General features: G+C 42.3%; 1 protein-coding gene across 1 annotated transcript; it reads left to right on the top strand.

Moving 5' to 3' along the window:
- Window positions 1–365: 365 nt before the first annotated feature.
- On the top strand, window positions 366–21488 carry LOC139415369 (peptidyl-prolyl cis-trans isomerase FKBP1B). Its single transcript, XM_071163470.1, has 4 exons — window positions 366–1021; window positions 2127–2174; window positions 20102–20214; window positions 20353–21488. The coding sequence occupies exons 1-4, from the start codon at window positions 985–987 to the stop codon at window positions 20479–20481; spliced, it is 327 nt and encodes a 108-aa protein (XP_071019571.1). The 5' UTR covers window positions 366–984; the 3' UTR covers window positions 20482–21488.
- The last annotated feature ends 93 nt before the right edge of the window (window positions 21489–21581 follow it).

A 21581-nucleotide genomic window follows, 5' to 3' on the forward strand; every position in this document is an offset into this window, starting at 1 on the left:
CTTGGTGGAAGAGTGGGATAACGCAGTTGACAGTGAGAGGACATTTCTTTTTTTGCTGAGACAAAACACACATCACGACAAAAGAGACAACATAACACTATATATAAAGAGGGACCTAAGACAACAACATAGCAAGGCAGCAAACATGACAACACAGCATGGTGACGTTGGCTAGCTAATGTCGCGTTCAGGTATTAGTCAGAACTCGGACACTTCCGACTTACTAACTGGGTGTAGTAATTCACATGGAATGTTCAACGAGTCAGCAATTTGGTCATTTCCAAATATCCTAGATCCAACTAGTATTTGAACGCAGCATAGAAACCAATTGGGTGTATAAACGTAATAGGTAGAAACACGTCATCGAGTATAACGATTGTCTCGGGCCAAACTACGCATGTGCATGCCGTCAAATCAAAGGCACTCCTTCCATTTTAAGTTGTTTTTGACGAAAATAAAAACGTGTCAGTTCATCACTTTCACGAGGTTGGAGGAATAACATGTTAAAGTACGTAAAACACTGGCTCGAATCTAGGTTGTGCCTTTAGATTTCGAGAAAATGAACAACTAAGGAAGATTTGTTCACTGCAAACATCTCACGATGTTGCGCCTCTGGGTTAAGAATCTCTGTGATTTTAGCCTGACAACACACTCAATTATTTCGCTGGGTTTATGCCGCGTTCATATAAAGTTGGAACTAGGAAACTCTGACATTTCTGACTTCCTGAATCGTTGAACGCGGCACGTGGATAACATCTGAACACGGCATAATGTCCGTGGGCGTGGCGTAGTGTTTGGCCGGAGCAAGGAGTCTATTCTGGATAGCCAGGCAAATACAATCTTGCGTTTCTCAGACTAGTGGATTCGATCAGTGCTCGGCATTGCTGTAGCTTGCACCTTTTTAGCCACCGAAATAGACTAGACAGTAGAAGCCAAACCTGCTTTATTTGATGCTTTAGCAAACACCGTCGGTTTTGTGTCATAATGGGTGTGGAAATTGAAACAATATCCCCAGGAGATGGTGAGTTTTTTTGCTACATTTTGGCGTCTGTTTATATTTTGGATTGTTGTGCAGCATATGCTTATTCATTTAGCGATTACGAAATTGTGGGGAATGCAGTATTATCATATACTGTGGTAACGTTTTACGAATTTACAGCTGTTGCAAAGTAGTTAGTTACAATTTCACTAGGCCTACACACTCCACAACATGTATTTCTCAAGCCTTCGAAATGTTCTTCGCTCTCTGTACTGTCCATGTTATCAGGGATCCTTGGGACGTCCCTATCAGATTTGAGGTTGACATTTTTTTAAATTGTTTTTGGCTAGGTTAGGGTTTAGGGTAGTGACGTCCTATCCCCGGATTGCACTGACCCTCTCGATCAGCACATTCAGACCAATCTCGATCTAGAACTCTGCATTTATAGATAGCCGGCTTTCTTCTCAGAACAGCTCCTGGAATTCCTGCTTTTTGTCGGTAATAATTCTCAGTTGAAGTAGGTTAGATTATTCCGCTATTATACAGCCAGCAAACTGCATAGCTACATTTGTGTATGTTTTTAGCTAAAGCAATAAGATGTTACAGCTAATGATTTGATGTGACAACATCAAAACGAATCATGTCATGGCTAGGACACATCCTATTATTACAATGTCTGCCATACCACCAATACCACGACGGAATACCTCATAGGATATCACTGCTCTGTGGTAAAGCAAGTTTTTCCCAGCAGACACACAACCTACAATACACCACCTGCTTACACTCTGACTTAGTCTTGTTCTCCCTTTAGTCTGTGGCTACTTGCATCCTCTCACTTTTTCCTTCTATAATTTGAGACACATTCCACACGCTCAGATCTTCATGTCTCTGGGACAATAATAACCCGTAATAACCAGTTGATGAACACATTAGGATTGAATAGTTTGGAAATAGGTCAACTGTACAAGGATAAGGGTTAAGCTTTCCTGGCTCAGACATAACAACACACAGACAGACTTAATCCAGACAGGCATTGTTAATCTATTAGCTCCTCCTTACTCCATTAGGCTGCAGGGTGTAAAAAGTTGCACACACACACACGAGACTACAATCTACCCACTATTGTTTGTTTTCTTTTCAACAGCAAGGACTTTCCCAAAGAAGGGCCAGACGTGTGTTGTCCATTACACAGGTAAAGAGTGTGTGACAGAGCAACTGGTTGGGAAATATATATATATATTTTTTTTAATTTTAATTTTATTTTTACGAGGTGGGCCATTCTATGTCTCATGGTCGTCTCCCAGACAACCAGGTCAGACAGGAAACGGGAAGTAAATGTCAACATTCTGTCTGGGTGATTACACGTTTATTACACGTTTATAACGTGTATATGACCTGTGTGTGTGCGCCAGTTTTATGTGCCAGTTGTCACTTTGAAGACATGGCTTGAACTCTACAACAAGTGAAGTTTAATACGCTGTTAATGTTTGGTGGTGATGCATTTAAAGCTCAACACTTTGCTATTATGTTGAGTGATTGATTGCTGTTTGGTTTATTGTTGCCCAGAAGGCAGTGAGTGAGAGCGGTAGTAATGAAGACGTAGTTCCTGGCCCTGTTCCTTCTGAGTTTAGTTTTTTGCAGGTCAGTGCAGTAGTTTAGAGGGAGTGAGAGCGATAAAAAGAGAGAGGTAAAGAGAGCGAGAGAGAGAGAGAGAGAGAGAGAGAGAGACATAGCAGCAGGATGTAGGGGTGCTGATAAATATAAATCATTTTGCCAAAATTATGCTATTAATTTTTTTCTTACTGACATTTGTGTCTGCTTTGTGTGATGTATTGTTGTCTCTACCTTCTTGCCCTTTATGCTGTTGTCTGGGACCAATAATGTTTGTACCATGTTTTGTACTGCTACCATGTTGTGTTGCTACCATGTTGCTGTCATGTTGTGTTGCTACCATGCTGTGTTTTCATGTGTTGTTGCCATCCTATGTTGTTGTCTTAGGTCTCTCTTTGTGTAGTGTTGTGTTGTCTCTCTTGTCGTGATGTGTGTGTTGTCCTGTATTTATATATTTTACATTTTTAATCCCAGCCCCCGTCCCCGCAGGAGGCCTTTTGCCTTTTGGTAGGCCATCATTGTAAATAAGAATGTGTTCTTAACTGACTAGTTAAATAGTTAAATAAAGGTAAAATAAACAATTATATTACTCCTGTCTGAACAGACATACAGTGCATTCAGAAAGTATTCAGACCCCTTCCCTTCTTCCAGATTTTATTCTAAAATTGATTTTTTTTTAAATCCACCTTATCAATCTACACACAATACCCCATAATGACAAAGTGAAAACAGGTTTTTAGAAATTTGAGCAAATATATTGAAAATAAAAGACAGATACCTTATTTACATAAGTATTCAGACCCTTTGCAATGAGACTCGAACATTGAGCTCAGGTGCCCCCTGTTTCCATTGGTGATCCTTGAGATGTTTCTACAACTTGATTGGTGTCCACCAGTGGAAAATTCAATTGATTGGACATGATTTGGAAAGGCATACACCTGTCTATATAAATCAAATTGATTTATATAGCCCTTCTTACATCAGCTGATATCTCAAAGTGCTGTACAGAAACCCAGCCTAAAACCCCAAACAGCAAGCAATGCAGGAGTAGAAGCACAGTGGCTAGGAAAAACTCCCTAGAAAGGCCAAAACCTAGGAAGAAACCTAGAGAGGAACCAGGCTATGAGGGGTGGCCAGTCCTCATCTGGCTGTGCCGGGTGGAGATTATAACAGAACATGGCCAAGATATTCTAATGTTTATAAATGACCAGCATGGTCAAATAATAATAATCACAGTAGTTGTTGAGGGTTTAACAAGTCAGCACCTCAGGAGTAAATGTCAGTTGGCTTTTCATAGCCGATCATTAAGAGTATCTCTACCGCTCCTGCTGTCTCTAGAGAGTTGAAAACAGCAGGTCTGGGACAGGTAGCACTTCCCGTGAACAGGTCAGGGTTCCATAGCCGCAGGCAGAACAGTTGAAACTGGAGCAGCAGCACGGCCAGGGGGACTGGGGACAGCAAGGAGTCATCATGCCAGGTAGTCCTGAGGCATGGTCCTAGGGCTCAGGTCCTCTGAGAGAGAGAGAAAGAAAGAGAGAATTAGAGAGAGCACACTTAAATTCACACAGGACACTGGATAAGACAGGAGAAGTACTCCAGATATAACAGATTGACCCTAGCCCCCGACACAAACTACTGCAGCATAAATACTGGAGGCTGAGACAGGAGAGGTCAGGAGACACTGTGGCATCATCCGATGATCCAACCGGACAGGGCCAAACAGGCAGGATATAACCCCACCCACTTTGCCAAAGCACAGCCCCCACACCACTAGAGGGATATCTTCAACCACCAACTTACCACCCTGAGACAAGGCCGAGTATAGCCCACAAAGATCTCCGCCACGGCACAACCCAAGGGGGGGGGGGGGGGCGCGCCAACCCAGACGGGAAGATCATGTCAGTGACTCAACCCAGTGCATGTCAGAGCAAAAATCAAGCAATGAGGTTGAAGGAATTGTCCGTAGAGCTCAGAGACAGGATTGCGTCAAGGCACAGGTCTGGGGAAGGGTACCAAAACATTTATGCAGCATTGAAGGTCCCCAAAAACACATTGGCCTCCATCATTATTAAATGGAAGTAGTTTGGAACCACCAACACTCTTCCTAGAGCTGGCCGCCCGGCCAAGCTGAGCAATTGGAGGAGAAGAGCCTTGGTCAGGGAGGTGACCAAGAACCCGATGGTCACTCTGACAGAGCTCCAGAGCTCCTCTGTGGAGATGATTGTCCTTCTGGAAGGTTCTCCCATCTCGGGTGCACTCCACCAATCAGGCCTTTATGTTAAAGTGGCCAGAAAGACACCACTCCTCAGTAAAAGACACATGACAGCCCACTTGGAGTTTGTCAAAAGGCACCTAAAGTCTCTCAGACCATGAGAAATAAGATTCTCTGGTCTGATGAAACCAAGATTGAACTCTATGGCCTGAATGCCAAGCTTCATGTCTGGAGGAAACCTGGCACCATCCCTACGGTGAAGCATGGTGGTGGCAGCTTCATGCTGTGGGGAAGTTTTTCAGATGCAGGGACTGAGAGACTAGTCAGGATCGAGGGAAAGAGGAACGGAGAAAAGTACAGCGAAATCCTTGATTAAAACCTGCTCCAGAGCGCTCAGGACCAATGACACTAAGCACACAGCCAAGACAACGCTGGAGTGGCTTCGGGACAAGTCTCTGAATGTCCTTGAGTGGCCCAGCCAGAGCCCGGACATGAACCCAATCGAACATCTCTGGAGTGACCTGAAAATAGCTGTGCAGCGACGCTCCCCATCAAACCTGACAGAGCTTGAGAGGGTCGGCAGAGAAGAATGGGAGAAACTCCCAAAATACAGGTGTGCCAAGCTTGTAGCGTCATACCCAAGAAGACTCGAGGCTGTAATTGCTGCAAATGGTGCGTCAACAAATTACTGAGTAAAGGATCTGAATACTTATGTAAATGTGATATTTCAGTTTTTTTACTTTTAATACATTTGCAAAAATGTCTAAAAACCTGTTTTTCCTTTGCCATTGCGGGGTATTGTATGTAGATTGATGAGTAAACAAAATATTTAATCAATTTTAGCTATAACGTAACAAAATGTGGAAAAAGTCAAGGGGTCTGAATACTTTCCGAATGCACTGTAAATAAAATCATTCTAAATACTCCACCAGAGAGCATAATTTAGCTACAGAGAATCAATCGCTTATAAAAAAATAGCTGTGGATTAAGTTCTATCACAAGTACTTACAGTCGGGAAGCCCGCAATTTGGTCAACACACGTGCCAAAATATAAAGCGGCATGTTGAGTTGCGGCCATAGATGTAATCCATAGAAGGACTTTGGAACCTCTAACCCTGGCACTTTGACTGTTAAACTAATGTGAACACTAGCAATAGCTGCCTGACTGGAATGGGAACTGCCTTCTATGGATTATATTTGGTTGCATCTGTCAGTTTGCCTTTCACAAATGTCTAAATACAATCGCGAGGAAAAACATTAGGCCACAACTGTTTGAAAAGCAAAGGCCTACTGCTGAAAGGAAAAGACTAATCTTTCCGTAGAACCTAACACACTTTTGAGCGATTCTTGAGATATTGGCACGAGCGCATCTGTCATCACCGGGACAAGTGACTGGGAATATGAATTTACTGGTCATCCATATGCATTAGGAACTTAACCCATTAGGGCGTCCACCCAATTTACATACTTGTACAGCCTCCACAGAAGAGTGGAGGCTGTTATATCAGCAAAGGGGGGACCAACTCCTTATTAATGCCATTGATTTTGGAATGAGAGGTTCGACAAGCAGGTGTCCACTTACTTTGGTCATGTGGTGTGTAAGAGAACGAGCAAATATAAATTGCCTTTAGAAAGTATTCAGACCCATTGACAAACATTGGCAGTAGAATGGCCTTACTGAAAAGCTCAGTGACTTTCAACGTGGCACCGTCGTAGGATGCCACCTTTCCAACAGGTCAGTTCGTCAAATTTCTGCCCTACTAGAGCTGCCCGGTCAACAGTAAGTGCCACATTATTTTGAAGTGGAAATGTCTAGGAGCAACAATGGCTCAGCCGCAAAGTGGTAGGCCACACAAGCTTACAGAACGTTACCGCTGAAGCGCATAGCACGTAAAAAAATTGTCTGTCCTCGGTTGCAACACTCACTACTGAGTTCCTAACTACCTCTGGAAGCAACGTCAGCACAAGAACTGTTCATCGGGAGATTCATTAAATTGGTTTCCATGGCCGAGCAGCTGCACACAAGTCTAAGATCACCATGCGCAATGTCAAGCATCCCTTGGAGTGGTGTAAAGCTTGCTGACATTGGTCTCTGGAGCAGTGGAAACGTGTTCTCTGGAGTGATGAATCACGCTATATCATCTGGCAGTTAGACGGACAAATCTGGGTTTGGCGTATGCCAGGAGAAGGCTACCTGCCTGAATGCATAGTGCCAACTGTAAAGTTTGGTGGAGGAGAAATAATGGTCTGCAGCTGTTTTTCATAGTTCGGACTAGGCCCCTTCGTTCCAGTGAAGGGAAATCGTAACGCTACAGCATACAATGACATTCTAGACGATTCTGTGCTTCCAACTTTGTGGAAACAGTTTGAGGGGGGGGGGGGGGGGGCTTTCTTGTTTCAACATGACAATACTCCTTTGTACGAAGCGAGGTCCAAATAGAAGTAGTTTGTCGAGATCAGTGTGGAAGAACTTGATTGGCCTGCACAGAACCCTGACCTCAACCCCATCAAACACACCGACCGTGAGCCAGGCATAATCGCCCAACATCAGTGCCCGACCTCACTAATACTCTTGTGGCTGAATGGAAGCAAGTCCCTGCAGCAACGTTCCAACATCTAGTGGAAAGCCTTCCCAGAAGAGTGTAGGCTGTTCTATCAGCAAAGGGGGAACGAACTCCATATTAATGCCATTGATTTTGGAATGAGAGGTTCGACAAGCAGGTGTCCACTTACTTTTGGTCATGTGGTGTATAAGAGAATGAGCAAATATAAATTGCTTTTTAGAAAGTATTCAGACCCATTGACTTATTCCACATTTTTCTGCAGGCTGAATTCCAAATGGATTAAATGAATAAAACATCTCACCTCTACACATAATACACCATAATGACAATGTGAAAACAGGATTTTCGAAACTTTAGCAAATGTATTGAAAATGAAATACAGAAATATCTCATTTACATAAGTATTCACTTCCCTGAGTCAATACATGTTATATTCACCTTTGTCAGCTGTGAGTCTTTCTGGGTAAGAGCTTTGCACACCTGGAATGTGCAATATTTGCACATCTTTTTCAAATTCTTCAAGCTCTGTCGAGTTGGTTGTTGATCATTGGTAGACAGCCATTTTCTAGTCTTGCCATATATTTTCATGACGATTTAAGTAAAAACGGTGACTAGACCACTCAGGAACATTCAATGACATCTTGGTAAGCAACTCCAGTGGATATTTTGCCTTTGGTGTTTCGTTTTCTTTCTGAAAGGTGAATTTGTCACCCAGTGTCTGTTGGAAAGCAGACTGAACCAGGTTTTTATCTAGGATTTTGCCTGTGCTAATCTCTATTCCATTTATTTTTATTCTAAAACAACTCCCTAATCCTTGCCGATGATAAGCATTCCCATATCATGATGCAGCCACCAGCACGCTTGAAAATATAAAGAGTGGTACTCAATGATGTGTTGTGTTGGATTTACCACAATCATAACGCTTTGTATTCAGGACATAAAGTTAATTTCTTTGTCACATTTTTTGCAGCTTTACTTTCATGCCTTATTCCAAACAGGACGCATGTTTTTGAATATTTTTATTCTATACAGGATTCCTTTTCACTCTGTCATTTAGGTTCATATTGTGGAGTAACTACAATGTTGTTGAACCACCCTCAGTTTTCTCCTATCACAGCTATCCAACTCTGTAACAAAAATTATGTTGAGAGCGAGCTCCTGATTTATTTCCCCTTCTGGTTTATAAAATGAGATAAACACTCATATCAAGACAACAAAAAATAAAAAAAGAATTTCAATCAGAATATGAAAAAAAAAAAACAGAGCTAGCTTCACAACAAAAGTCTAGCCGGCATGCTAGAAAAATTGAGCTAGAACAAACCTAGCAAGGGGAGTTAATACAACTACATTAAATGATCAAACTGAGGGAGTAAACCAGAAAGGAGCATGGACTCTACACATATCGAGAATAAAAAAAGAAGAACGTTTTTCACTCTTTGCTGTTTTTTGAGCTGTTAGAGCTAGCTAGCAGCAGACACACAAAAACGGGTTCCTTGGCATCGTTGCAGCAGCGATCGAATGGTTAAAAACCACATACATTTCCCTCTGTCACCCTACTTCAATGAATAGAGTTTTTCCATTCTAGAGTGGGAGATTAGTAGGGTTGAGCGGTATCCAGATTTTCATATCATCATACCGTCTTTCTCTCACCCCGGGATTTACGGTATTACCGGTTTAGTACACAAGGGGGCACCAAAAAAATGCATGGAGACTGCTAGCTAAATATGCTAACGATCGCAAACGAAAATAAATTAATTGCAAAGACAGGCAATCCAGCTCAAAGTTATACATCTATAGGAGCTACCGAAATGTCATTTTTGGTGAGTTTGGAAATTCACAAACTAATGTGAACGAGAGACATTGTGTAAATGATGCAAGTTTGACACAAGGTTTTGACATTACTGGCTCTCCAGCAGCATGCTGTGTCTGTCTGGAGTCGCTAGGGCAATGGCCTGCCTGCTCTGCTCGGAGAAGACTGAGGTGGAGCAGACGGGCTGAGAACGGAGAGGATAAAAAAAATGCAAGGAAATCAAGATAGCAGTGGCAGCTGGTCAAATAACTAATCCAAAGGGCTTTGGCTTCTCAAATGAAATGATGAATGAAATCAAATGATGCCCTGTTACCTTATTAATTCAGCCACTTACTTAGATAGCCAGTTAAACTTGGGGGTCTTGTTTACTCAGAATTCTTTATTTTTCACGCGGGAAAAATATATATCTTGCTGTGTTTTGTGAATGCAGATCTAAAATGCTTCGTATTTTTTTTCTGCTCGGCATCAGACTAATTTTGTGCTTCAATTGCACTTCTAAACTCGGATGAGAATTCAGGAACGGGCATTCTATCAGCAGATAGCACTCTGACGGATGTGTAGCTACTTTTCTCCTTTACTTTTCTTGGTGTAGCTAGTCTATTCTTCGCAGGTAAAATACAAGATTACCTTTTAAGCAAAACGTTAGAAAGAATGTAGCCAGCTACATTTCCTATGACAGGCCTAAACATTAGAGATATGATGGCCATGCATTGCTTTTTTGGGCCAGTAACCCCAAAGACGTGGATGTTGATTAAGGGCAGCCCCCCGCACCTCTCTGATTCAGAGCGGTTGGGTTAAATGTGGAAGACACATTTCAGTTGAATACGTTGTTGTACATCTGACGAGGAATCTCCTTTTCTCTTTTTTCATTGGAAGCTCATTTACTTGTGTGGCTGCCAAGCCACATAGTGTTGCATTTCTGTTGTCGTGATGAAAATTACGATTTTTTTTTCTGCCCGATTGTGTTGCACTAGTGTATTTTCTGTAAAGGAAAAGTATAGTTGTACGTGCCTGATCACTCTATTGAAGCAACAACAAAACACTTTACTTTCAATATAAAATGCAACCCCCTGTCAAGACACAGCTGGATTCAGCTGCTTCTGCTTTCTCTCGTGCAATTTACAAACCAACGTGACTGGCTCAACTGTTCTGGGGAACTGCATAACATTCTCCACAAAAGGAACAGCACATTATAAATCTGATGGATATAATTGAGGAATCCATAGAATCAAAACCACTTCTGGGATCATTTGAATTAATTAAACAAACCACATCATGATTAAATTGGCTATCCAAAATTGGTGATAAGTGGAGAAATGACTTCGCAAACCTCTACAGCAATATAAAAAAAGAGCCCAGAACAAAAGGATATACAGTGGGGCAAAAAAGTATTTAGTCAGCCACCAATTGTGCAAGTTCTCCCACTTAAAAAGATGAGAGAGGCCTGGATTTTCATCATAGGTACACTTCAACTATGACAGACAAAATTAGAAAAAAATCTTTTATACTGATAAGTTCAAACAGGTGCCATTAATACAGGTAACGAGTGGAGGACAGAGGAGCCTCTTAAAGAAGAAGTTACAGGTCTGTGAGAGCCAGAAATCTTGCTTGTTTGTAGGTGACCAAATACTTATTTTCCACCATAATTTGCAAATAAATTCATTAAAAATCCTACAATGTGATTTTCTGGATTTTGTTTTCTCATTTTGTCTGTCATAGTTGAAGTGTACCTATGATGGAAATTACAGGCCTCATCTTTTTAAGTGGGAGAACTTGCACAATTGGTGGCTGACTAAATACTTTTTTGCCCCACTGTACAAGACATTATAAATCCTTGAATCAGTGGTCAAAGACGATCAGAATCCTGTGGATATCCCAATTACAGAACAAGAATTATTGAAAAAACAATGCACTCTACAACCCAAAAGGCCTGTGGTGCCGATGGTATTTTAGATGATCAATTATACAGACCTACATTATCCTCACTGCAGGTATTTTCCCCCGATATTTGGAACCAAGGATTGATCACACCAATCTATAACAATGTACCATAAATTTGACCCACATAATTAAGAGGAATTTGCATTAACAGACACTTGGGGATAATTCTCTGCAGTATCATAAATAGCAGACCACTTCATTTCCTTGACGAACACAACGTCCTGAGCAGAAGCCAGATTGGATTTTTACAGAATTACTGCATAACAGACCACATTTATACCCTCAACTCTTAATTGACAAACAAGTCAACCAAAGCAAAGTCGTAATCTACTGATGTTTTGTAGACTTCAAAAAAGCATTTGATTCAATTTGGCACAAATGTATATTTTTGTAAAGTAAATAAAAGTGGCATTGGAGGGAAAACATATGACGTTATTAAATCAAAATACACTAAAAAACAAATGTGTGGTTAAAATTGGCAACAAGCAAACATACTTATTCTCATCAGGGATGTGGAGTGAAACAGGGCTGCTCAATTAGTCTAACACTTTTTAACATCTACATTAATGAATTGGCAAAAACATTAGAAGAATCGGTAGCACCTGGCCTCACCCTACACAACACTGAAATCAAGTGGCTGCTGCATGCAGATGACCTGGTGCTGCTGTCACCTAGGAGGAGTTAACAGCAGCACCTAGATTATCTGCACAGGTTCTGTCAGAATTGGGCTCCCCCCCCCAAAAAAAAAAAACAGAATATAAAAGAGGTCTGGAAATCAGAATCACAAATATAAATTATATTTTTGACACCGTAGTATTACAACACACCAACAACTACATGTGTCAAGGACTAAATATCAGCAACACAGGTAGCTTTCGTATGGCTGTGAACGAGCATAGAGACAAAGCAAGAAGAATTAAAGGAACATTTATATTAGAATCTGTCTCAAAATGTTCCAGTAGGTTATAGAACCAATTCCTCTATATGGCAGTGAAGTATGGGATCCACTCTCTAATAATGAATTTACCAAATGGGGACAAACATCCAATGCAAAAAAAATGTATTGCAAAGTGCAAAGAAAAACTCAAAACAAATAATGCATGTAGAGTAGAATTGGGCCGATTACCCCCCCCCCTCCTTATTCGAATTGGAAGAAAAAAAAGAGCCATTAAATTGTACAACCATCTCAAAACAAGCGACCCTGAAACATTTTATCACACAGCCCCACAATGTCAAGAGGTGAAACAAGAGAAGAGTCCCCTCAGCCATCTGGTTCTGAGGCTCAGTACACTAACCCAAACTAACCCCATAGAGCCTCAGGACAGAACTCAGAAAGTCTGGCCCAACCAAATCATCACTAAGCAAAGATTTTTTTTTAATCACTTATTGGAAAGACACCACAAAAAAATAAAAATCAATGCTATTAGGCTATAAACAGACAGGACATGGTGGCAGACTATCTGACCGCTGTGACTGATAGAAAACGGAGGAAAAAACTAACTAGGTACAGACTCTGTGAGCATTTTGGCTATAGAAACCAGTCATCACAGGCAAGCCTGGCTGCCCAGAGAGAACAGGCTGTGTACACTCTGCCCACAGGGAGAGGTAGAGACAGAGCTGCGATCCCTATTACACCAGGGATTCCCAGACTTGGTCCTCGGGACCCCAAAGGGGTGCATGTTTTGGTTTTTTGCCCGAGCACTACATAGCTGATTCAAATAATAAACTATTCATCAAGCTTTGATCATTTGAATTAGCTGTGTAGTGTTTGGGCAAAAAACTAAAGGTGCACCCCTTGGGATCCCCAGGACTGAGTTTTGGAAATGCTGCTTACACTGTGACAAATACTCAGACCTAAGAAAATCTTTCTTTCCCCAAATTATCATTCAGTACAAAGAATTTGAAACTATGAAAGATTAAGAAATATATATATATATATATACTGGGTGAAAAGCCAAACTGTGTAGTTTTGGCAGCCAAATACTGTATGTGGTCTTCTGCCACAAGTTGAAATGCAATATAATGTCAAAATGTTCATACCATGTGGTTTTTCAGTCATGTTGACTAGCCTATTACTATTTATTTTGCTATTATTATTATCATTAATATTGTTTCTGTTAATGGTACTACCATTTCCACTACTACTACTATTATTGATGCCTTATTGCTGTTGGTCCAACCATTGTTGTTAAATGTGTACTTTGACAATGTAAGTCATTTAACTTGCCATGTCAAAGTCTACTGAATTGAATTGCGCGTGTGAGAGAGAGAGGGGAGATAGAGAGACTGAAAAAGAAAGACGGAGAGAGAGAATGCAGACTTTGCATTTGTGCTCCAGTAATAGGGTCAACTCCCCTGCAGACAACACAGCGGCACCGCAGGCCTTTATATAGAGTACTGCAGGAGACCAGGCCTGAGCACAGCAGTATCTCTCTCAGTCTATCTCCGTCTCTATCTATCTCGGTCGCTCTCGTTCTCTCCTCATAGCCGCAGGAAGATGTTTTGAGTTGGTGGTGCATTGCATTCATCTACACTGAATGTATAAAACATTAGAATCACCTTCTTAATATTGAGTTGCACCCCCTTTTGCCCTCAGAACAGCATTTATTCGTCGGGGCATGGACTCTACAACGTGTCAAGCGTTCCACATGGATGCTGCCCCATGTTGACTACAATGCTTCACACAGTTGTGTCAAGTTGGCTGGATGTCCTTTGGGTGGTGGACCATTTTTGATACACATGGGAAACTGTTGAGCATGAAAAACCCAGCAGCGTTGCAGTTTTTGACATACTCAAACTGATGCGCCTGGCACTTAAATAGTTTTGCCTTGCCCATTCACCCTCTAGCTGGCACACATACACAATCCATGTCTCAGTTGTCTCAAGTCTTAAAAATCCTTCTTTAAATGGTCTCCTCCCCTTCATCTACACTGATGGAAGGTGACATCAATAAGGGATCATATCTTTCACCTGGTCAGTCTATGCCATGGAAAGAACAGGTATTCCTAATGTTTTGTACACTCTGTGTATAATCCTCTGGCAGCTGCTTCCCACACACACACAACCTCACTCACGCAGCACAGTTCCTCCTCCCCACTTTTAGATGTATTATAAGTTTGCATGCTGTTCTGTTAGGTCAAATGCAGTCAGATCGTTCAAAACAAGAACCATGCTGCTTAACACTTTGCTTCTAAATAATTATATTTCTAAGACTCCCAAAAGTTCTCCCAAGTGTTTTGATCTATATCGCAAGTCAAATTGCAATAAAAATTGGTATAAAAAAAAATGTGCAATTAAAATGTTCTGCCCATATCGTGCAGCCCTAGCGCACCACCACCCCAACTGACTCTGACTGTTGAAAGTCAGATGAGGTAGAATGTTTTAGGCCTACTCCTATAATCTTAACAATTTAATTATTCTCTTTTATAAATAATATTTGGATAGAATATTTTTTTTTGCAAATTAGCCTTCTTCTGGCAGTCGGTTCAGGTCACTCATGACCAAAACCTCCCGCCACCTGAAAAGTTTCTCCCCCGGGATGTGGCCCTCACCAACTGGCTATCTGGCCCATAGAGTCTAAAGGGCTATGCACTTTATGATGCACAAGCCATCTCTGAACTTTGTACACAAAATTGATGTACTACACTGCATTTGCACTCTGTTCATCTCCCTGCATTTGAGATATATTTATATATATTCATACTGATACTGTACATTTGCACATCAACTGCCGGCAGGCAGTAGGTGAGTAATGGGCAAGAGGCCATGTTATCCATCAGGGCCCAGCCCTCATTGATTTTGGATTTTGATTTGACACAGCCCAGCAGGAGTTGGGATTGCCTTCCAGACAGGGAGATTGAACAGAATACTGATCAGAGTGAGAACCATAGTGCAGTACGGTTAAATATAACTCACGGACTAGTAGTCCTAGCCTTCACTTATTCCTCTGAACACTTTAAAGTCTTGTGTATAATTATTAGAATTATATTTTCATTACTGCACGGGATGGCATGGTCCTATTAAACCCAGCACTACAGTACTGTAGTTTATTAGCCAACTCAATCAAAGTAGATATAGCAACTTACGAAGAGCACGGCTGAATGCCACACTCTGACTCCCAGCAGTGCTTCTTTCTCATGTATTTGAATGATTAGGCCTATTGAGACATTGTGCTGTGGGAGTAAATAGCAGCAGAGACTGTGCTAATTAATACTACAGTATAGCAACATGCTGCCTACACCATGACATTAAAGCCGCAGGTCTATATCGGAGCGGTCTCATTACCTGTAACACCACTAAGTGACAAGGATACTGATGTATGAACAACGAAGCACAAGCATATATTTTTCCGTCGACATATAAAGATGAGAGTGGGCCAGTGGGCGACGATCACCTGCACGCCGGATATGGCCTATGGGAGCCACAGGTCACCCCCCCCCCCCCCTCCCCAAACTGTCTTTCAAAGATAATTGGTAAAAATCCAAATAACTTCACAGATCTTCATTGTAAAGGGTTTAAACACTGTTTCCCATGCTTGTTCAATGAACCATAAACAATTACTGAACATGCATCTGTGGAATGGTTGTTAAGACACTAACAGCTTACAGATGGTAGGCAATTAAGGTCACAGTTATGAAAACTTAGGACACTAAAGAGGCCTTTCTACTGACTGAAAAACACCAGAAGAAAGATGCCCAGGGTCCCTGCTCATCTGCGTAAACATGCCTTAGGCATGCTGCAAGGAGGCATGAGGACTACAGATGTGGCCAGGGCAATACATTGCGATGTCCATACTATGAGACGCCTAAGACAGCGCTACAGGGAGACAGGACGGACAGCTGATCGTCCTCGCAGTGGCAGACCATGTGTAACAACACCCGCACAGGATCGGTACATTCGAACATCACACCTGCGGGACAGGTACAGGATGGCAACAACAACTGCCCGAGTTACACCAGGAACGTACAATCCCTCCATCAGTGCTCAGACTGTCCGCAATAGGCTGAGAGAGGCTGGACTGAGGACTTGTAGGCCTGTTGTAAGGCAGGTCCTCACCAGACATCACCGGCAACAAAGTCACCTATTGGCACAAACCCACCGTCGCTGGACCAGGCAGGACTGGCAAAAAGTGCTCTTCACTGACGAGTCGCGGTTTTGTCTCACCAGGGGTGATGGTCGGATTCGCGTTTATCGTCGAAGGAATGAGCTCTAACGCACAGAGAGCCCACGAAGTAGGACCATCGATTTGGAGGTGGATGGTCCATCATGGTCTGGGGCGGTGTGTCATAGCATCATCGGACTGAGCTTGTTGTCATTGCAGGCAATCTCAACGCTGTGCGTTACAGGGAAGACATCCTCCTCCCTCACGTGGTACCCTTTCTGCAGGCTCATCTTAACATGACCCTCCATCCAGCATGACAAGACCACCAGCCATACTGCTCGTTCTGTGCGTGATTTCCTGCAAGACAGGAATGTCAGTGTTCTGCCATGGCCAGCAAAGAGCCCGGATCTCAATCCCATTGAGCACGTCTGGGACCTGTTGGATCGGAGGGTGCGGGCTAGAGCCATTCCCCCAATAAATTTCCCGGGAACTTGAAGGTGCCTTGGTGGAAGAGTGGGGTAACATCTCACAGCAAGAACTGGCAAATCTGGTGCAGTCCACGAGGAGGAGATGCACTGCAGTACTTAATGCAGCTGGTGGCCACACCAGATACTGACTGTTACTTTTGATTTTGACCCCCCCCTTTGTTCAGGGACACATGATTCCATTTCTGTTAGTCACATGTCTGTGGAACTTGTTCAGTTTATGTCTCAGTTGTTGAATCTTATGTTCATACAAATATTTACACATGTTAAGTTTGCTGAAAATAAATGCAGTTGACAGTTTCTTTTTTTTGCCCAGTTTACTTGTTCACAGCCCCATGATGTGCCAACATGTCTATAAAAGCATGTTGCAGACAGATAGCGTACGTGTGCTATCTCCTTACATCTCTGGGCCCCAGGGGACGAGAGGCTTGTCTGTGTGACGTGTGGTCTGAGACACAGATACAGAAAACAGAGTATAAATAGCCTAGCTGGGCTGGATAGCCTGAGACTGAGCCCCTCTGAGACCCCATACTACTCAAGAGGGTCTGGGGGCCAACATTGAAATGGTGCCCTATTCTCTATATAGTGCACTACATTTAGTCAGAACCCTATGTGGCAACCCTGTGTGTCTCTGCCTAAAGTATAGAGCACTATATGGGGAATAGGGTGCCGTTTTGGGCACACATGGGTCTTCCCTGGGTATTTTAACCCCCAACCCAAACAGAGAACCCGGGATTTAGCCGGTCCAGTTTGTCATGCTTTCTACACTGTCTACTAGTCACTTATCGCCTGCCTGATATCCAAGAGGGTCTGGAACTGTGCTGCAGTAACAGGGAAGAAGAACCCTGTTTTATTTTCATACGACCCCAACCTGACTCTACCAAGATGAGGTGGGCTCTCTGCATTTTGTTGCAGGAAGATAAATTATTGGACAGGCTTTATTTTATTAAAAGTGAAACAGACTGGGAATATTATGTAGAGTTTGTCAGATAGGGTGGGCTTTACTTTACCAAGCTGCTTATATACACTAAATATACAAAACAAACATTAAGAACACTTGCTCTTTCCATGACAGACTGACCAGGTGAAAGCTATGATCCCCCTTATTGTTAAATCCACTTCAATCAGTGTAGATGAAGGGGAGGAGACAGGTTAAAGAAGAATTTTATACCCTTGGGGCAATTGAGACATGGATTGTGTATGTGTGCCATTCAGAGGGTGAATGGGCAAGACAAAATATTGAAGTGCCTTTTGAACGGGGTATGGTAGCATGTGCCAGGCGCACCAGTTTGTGTCAAGAACTGCAACGCTGCTGGGTTTTTCACGCTCAACAGTTTCCCGTGTGTATCAAGAATGGGGTGCAACTCAATATTAGTAAGGTGCTCTTAATGTTTGGTATACTAATGTTGGATATACCGGTAGACAGGTTAAGTTGTGTTTTTGAAACACAGCCAACTTTTCACCTATTCAGCAAAGGAGTCTTAATAATTGAATTCTAAGAACCTCTTTACTTTGTAACTGGCCATATCATTGCTGCTTGGGGGAACTATGACCTGTATTGCATTAATGATGGGGTAAAAAATAGATTACAGGATAATATTTTTGTTCTAGTTTCCTTTACCTCCACCAAAACGGCAGTATTTTTCCTTCATAGCGTGTTCTCCATCTTCTTTTCAACAGGGAGCCAAATTTGTTTCCAAAAGTTTTATTTACACGACTGATCAAAACTAATTTTCAATCTCTTGTCCCTCTGCAGCGGACATAAGGTGAGCAATATGTTTGGAACATTGAATGGCAATAAAATCACAGTATCGAATCGCAATACATATCGTATGGTGATAAATCATATAGTGAGGCCCCTAGCAATTCCCAGCCTGCATATGAAATAAACATCCCCTAGCCCTGTTTCACTGTGTTTAAAAAAATAATTAAAAAAAAGATATATATGTGACCTAATGTTTCCATCTTCAGGAGCACTTTCACTGTGCCTGTAACCAGTCTGGCCAGGGGAGAGACAGTATTAACAGATGGTAATCACGGTGTGGTCTGTGGACCCGTCGGCTCCAGGCTTGGACCTCTGCCCAGTGACCCCACAGGCAGGGATTCTTGGAAGCTTGCGGTCCTACTAAGTTTAGGGGGAGTGAAAGAGGAGAAGCAGCCAGTACTGTACAAGACTCCCATCTCTTTGGGTGAACCCGTCTCCTGACTGACTGGTAGTTTTATTGTCAACTATTTACGCTGCTGTTATGTCTGTCTAATGTGATGGTGGCAGAAATGAATCATGTTATTTGACTAAAACTTGGAAACGATGGTAGACGCACATTAGCGATAATTTTACGAGACGTGACAAGTTTTTTTTTTTTTCACCCAGCAAGATTTGCTGCGTGGAGCAACAGGGTTCATGTTTGCTGTGACATTTAATACCGTGGGACAGGTGAGATTGGATCGGTCCAACCATGGCTGCTTCTGGAACAGTCTAGTCTACCTTTCTGCAGGGGTTATTATAGTCCCATATGTCTGCTTAATGTTGACATCAACACTTCTTCAATTTACTGTAGGGCTAGGAAAAATCCTACATTTATCATGACAGGGTTTCTAATGATTTCTGACAGCGCAAACAGGCACATTCTCACATGGCTTCAGCCACATTGCCCTGGATTATTGTCATTAGGACTTTGTCTCAGTAATACTCGTGTCAGTATTCTACCACGGCCTGTGAAAGGTAAAATGGTTGTTCTTCACGCACACAGTGTAACTTTCTTAGCATGCCTGAATGGACAGATTTTCAAGTGCACATTCATTGTTGTGCCACTACTGTTTCTCCCTGTCTGTCTCTCTGTCTGTTTCCCCTGTGGTCTAGATGCAGGCTAGACATGGCCTAGTTAACCGTCAGAGATAATCCAGAGTAAGAATTAGGCCACTGCCTCATATTTCACATTCCCTTTGTTCATTTGGATCATTAAAAGGAGCCCAGGACCTGGATAAGGAAGCCCAGTGGAATTACTCCTGTTTTTGTGCCAGCCCCGTTATCAGAATCCGCCTTTCCCGAAGCCTTTGATGTTGGAATTTGGAATGCTATGATTCCGAGGCATTCAAGACTGTATTTCTTGCAGCAGAGGGGAAGGATTTCCTGACCTCATGCAAAACAGCGTTCTGTTTGTTTTGTTTTAGTTTGTTTTGAGGGGAAATGTTTGAATGACTGGAATTGAATTGATCTGTGTGGAAAATATACTTGTGTAGGCCTTGTTTTGTGTTCAAATGATTCCACAAGCACACTCGTGTGTACACAGTTGTACTCATATAAAGCAGGATACATTAATAAACAAGAACTTTCAAACACCTACCTTAACCTAGAAAGATCATCGAGTCAAGTGTTTGTGTGATTCCTCTGCCAGGTATGCTGCAGAATGGCAAGAAGTTTGACTCTTCTCGAGACAGAAACAAGCCCTTCAAGTTCAAGATCGGGCGACAGGAAGTCATCAAGGGCTGGGAGGAAGGAATCGCACAGGTGAGATGGCATTGTCTTACAGCAGATAGTGCCACTGCATCTCTGTACTCATGATATTTTATGTTAATATTGCAACACATGATAAGCGAGTGTTGACAATTCCTCTACCTGTTTTCTTCCTCCCTCTGTCTCCCCCAGATGAGCGTGGGCCAGCGGGCGAAGATCACCTGCACGCCGGATATGGCCTATGGAGCCACAGGTCACCCCGGTGTCATTCCCCCCAACGCCACCCTCATCTTCGATGTTGAGCTCCTTAAGCTGGAGTGAGTGACCCCTCTCTGGGGTCAGGGGTGAAAGGTCAACTGAGGCCTAAAAGGTCACTCCCTACCTTCCCTTTGAGGGGGTAACACTGCTCCATACCATCGACCAATGCTCCTTTTGAGTTTTAGCATCTTCAACTTCTCACCAGTTAAAGGATCTACTGCTTTGTTGCCAACTTTGTGTCATTGTAGATGGCTGCTGTCTGCCGCTAAACTGATTTTAGACCTTTCACACACTGATGATACCATAGTTTGGCTTCCTCTTTGTTTTAATGTTTTTAATGTCCATGAGCATTGTTTTTATTTTTCTAAATGTTTCCCTTTCATTTTAGGTTGTACATTTTCTTGAATCTCTGTGTATAACAAAGAAACATCCGATGAATGCCGTAATATTTTACAATGGAAAGTCACTGCCTTACTGTTTTTCAAAGTTCAAATAAGGTGTAACAGTACAACACTCTGTATCTCAGGGTTCCTCTACTCCGGTTGGGAGAGCTACTGGGAATGGCTTTTGTTCCAGCCTAGTACGAATGCAGATTGAAGGTGTGTTAGTGCTGGTCTGGATCAAAAGTCTACACACTCCAGTAGCTCTCCAGGACCAGAGTTGGAGAACCCTGTCGTATCTTGCCTGGGCATTACCAAACACTTGTCTGCATTGCCACTTTTGATAAAGGTCTGTCCTGCTGAAAGCTTTAATGGTCAGGAGTTTTCCTTAACCATGAGACCTCCCTAAGTAACATCATGTAACACTCTAAAACTAGGGCTACAACTAGGGCCTGCAATTGTTCCTGGTCAGGTCACATGGTGATGAAAAACCCCTGCCCTGCATAAAGGATAACTGATGTTTATGTGTTTAGTACATTTTGTATCCCTGGTAAACATTTACTGCAAAAATGCCACATATGAACAAATGAAGGACATCAGAAACCCAAATCTACTGTACAGTACTACTCTTAAAACCTATGAACACTATGACTGTTTAATCAATCAACTCTTAATAAAAATTGTGAAAAATGTATTTATTGAAAATCTGTAAACTTGAGTTGTGTGTGTTGAAGATCGAGAGTTGATTAGATTAATAACATTCAGACAATAATCAAACTCTCC

Source organism: Oncorhynchus clarkii, chromosome 8, assembly GCF_045791955.1.
Source record: "Oncorhynchus clarkii lewisi isolate Uvic-CL-2024 chromosome 8, UVic_Ocla_1.0, whole genome shotgun sequence".
In the NCBI taxonomy this organism is placed as follows: domain Eukaryota; kingdom Metazoa; phylum Chordata; class Actinopteri; order Salmoniformes; family Salmonidae; genus Oncorhynchus; species Oncorhynchus clarkii.

What these genes read in the sequence shown, in the direction of transcription:
- LOC139415369 (XM_071163470.1), top strand. Translation starts at nt 985, where the DNA reads ATGGGTGTGGAAATTGAAACAATATCCCCAGGAGATG. An exon ending in AACAATATCCCCAGGAGATG is followed by an intron (nt 1,022 to 2,126) that starts GTGAGTTTTTTT and finishes TCTTTTCAACAG; the next exon opens with CAAGGACTTTCCCAAAGAAG. An exon ending in GTGTGTTGTCCATTACACAG is followed by an intron (nt 2,175 to 20,101) that starts GTAAAGAGTGTG and finishes TTCCTCTGCCAG; the next exon opens with GTATGCTGCAGAATGGCAAG.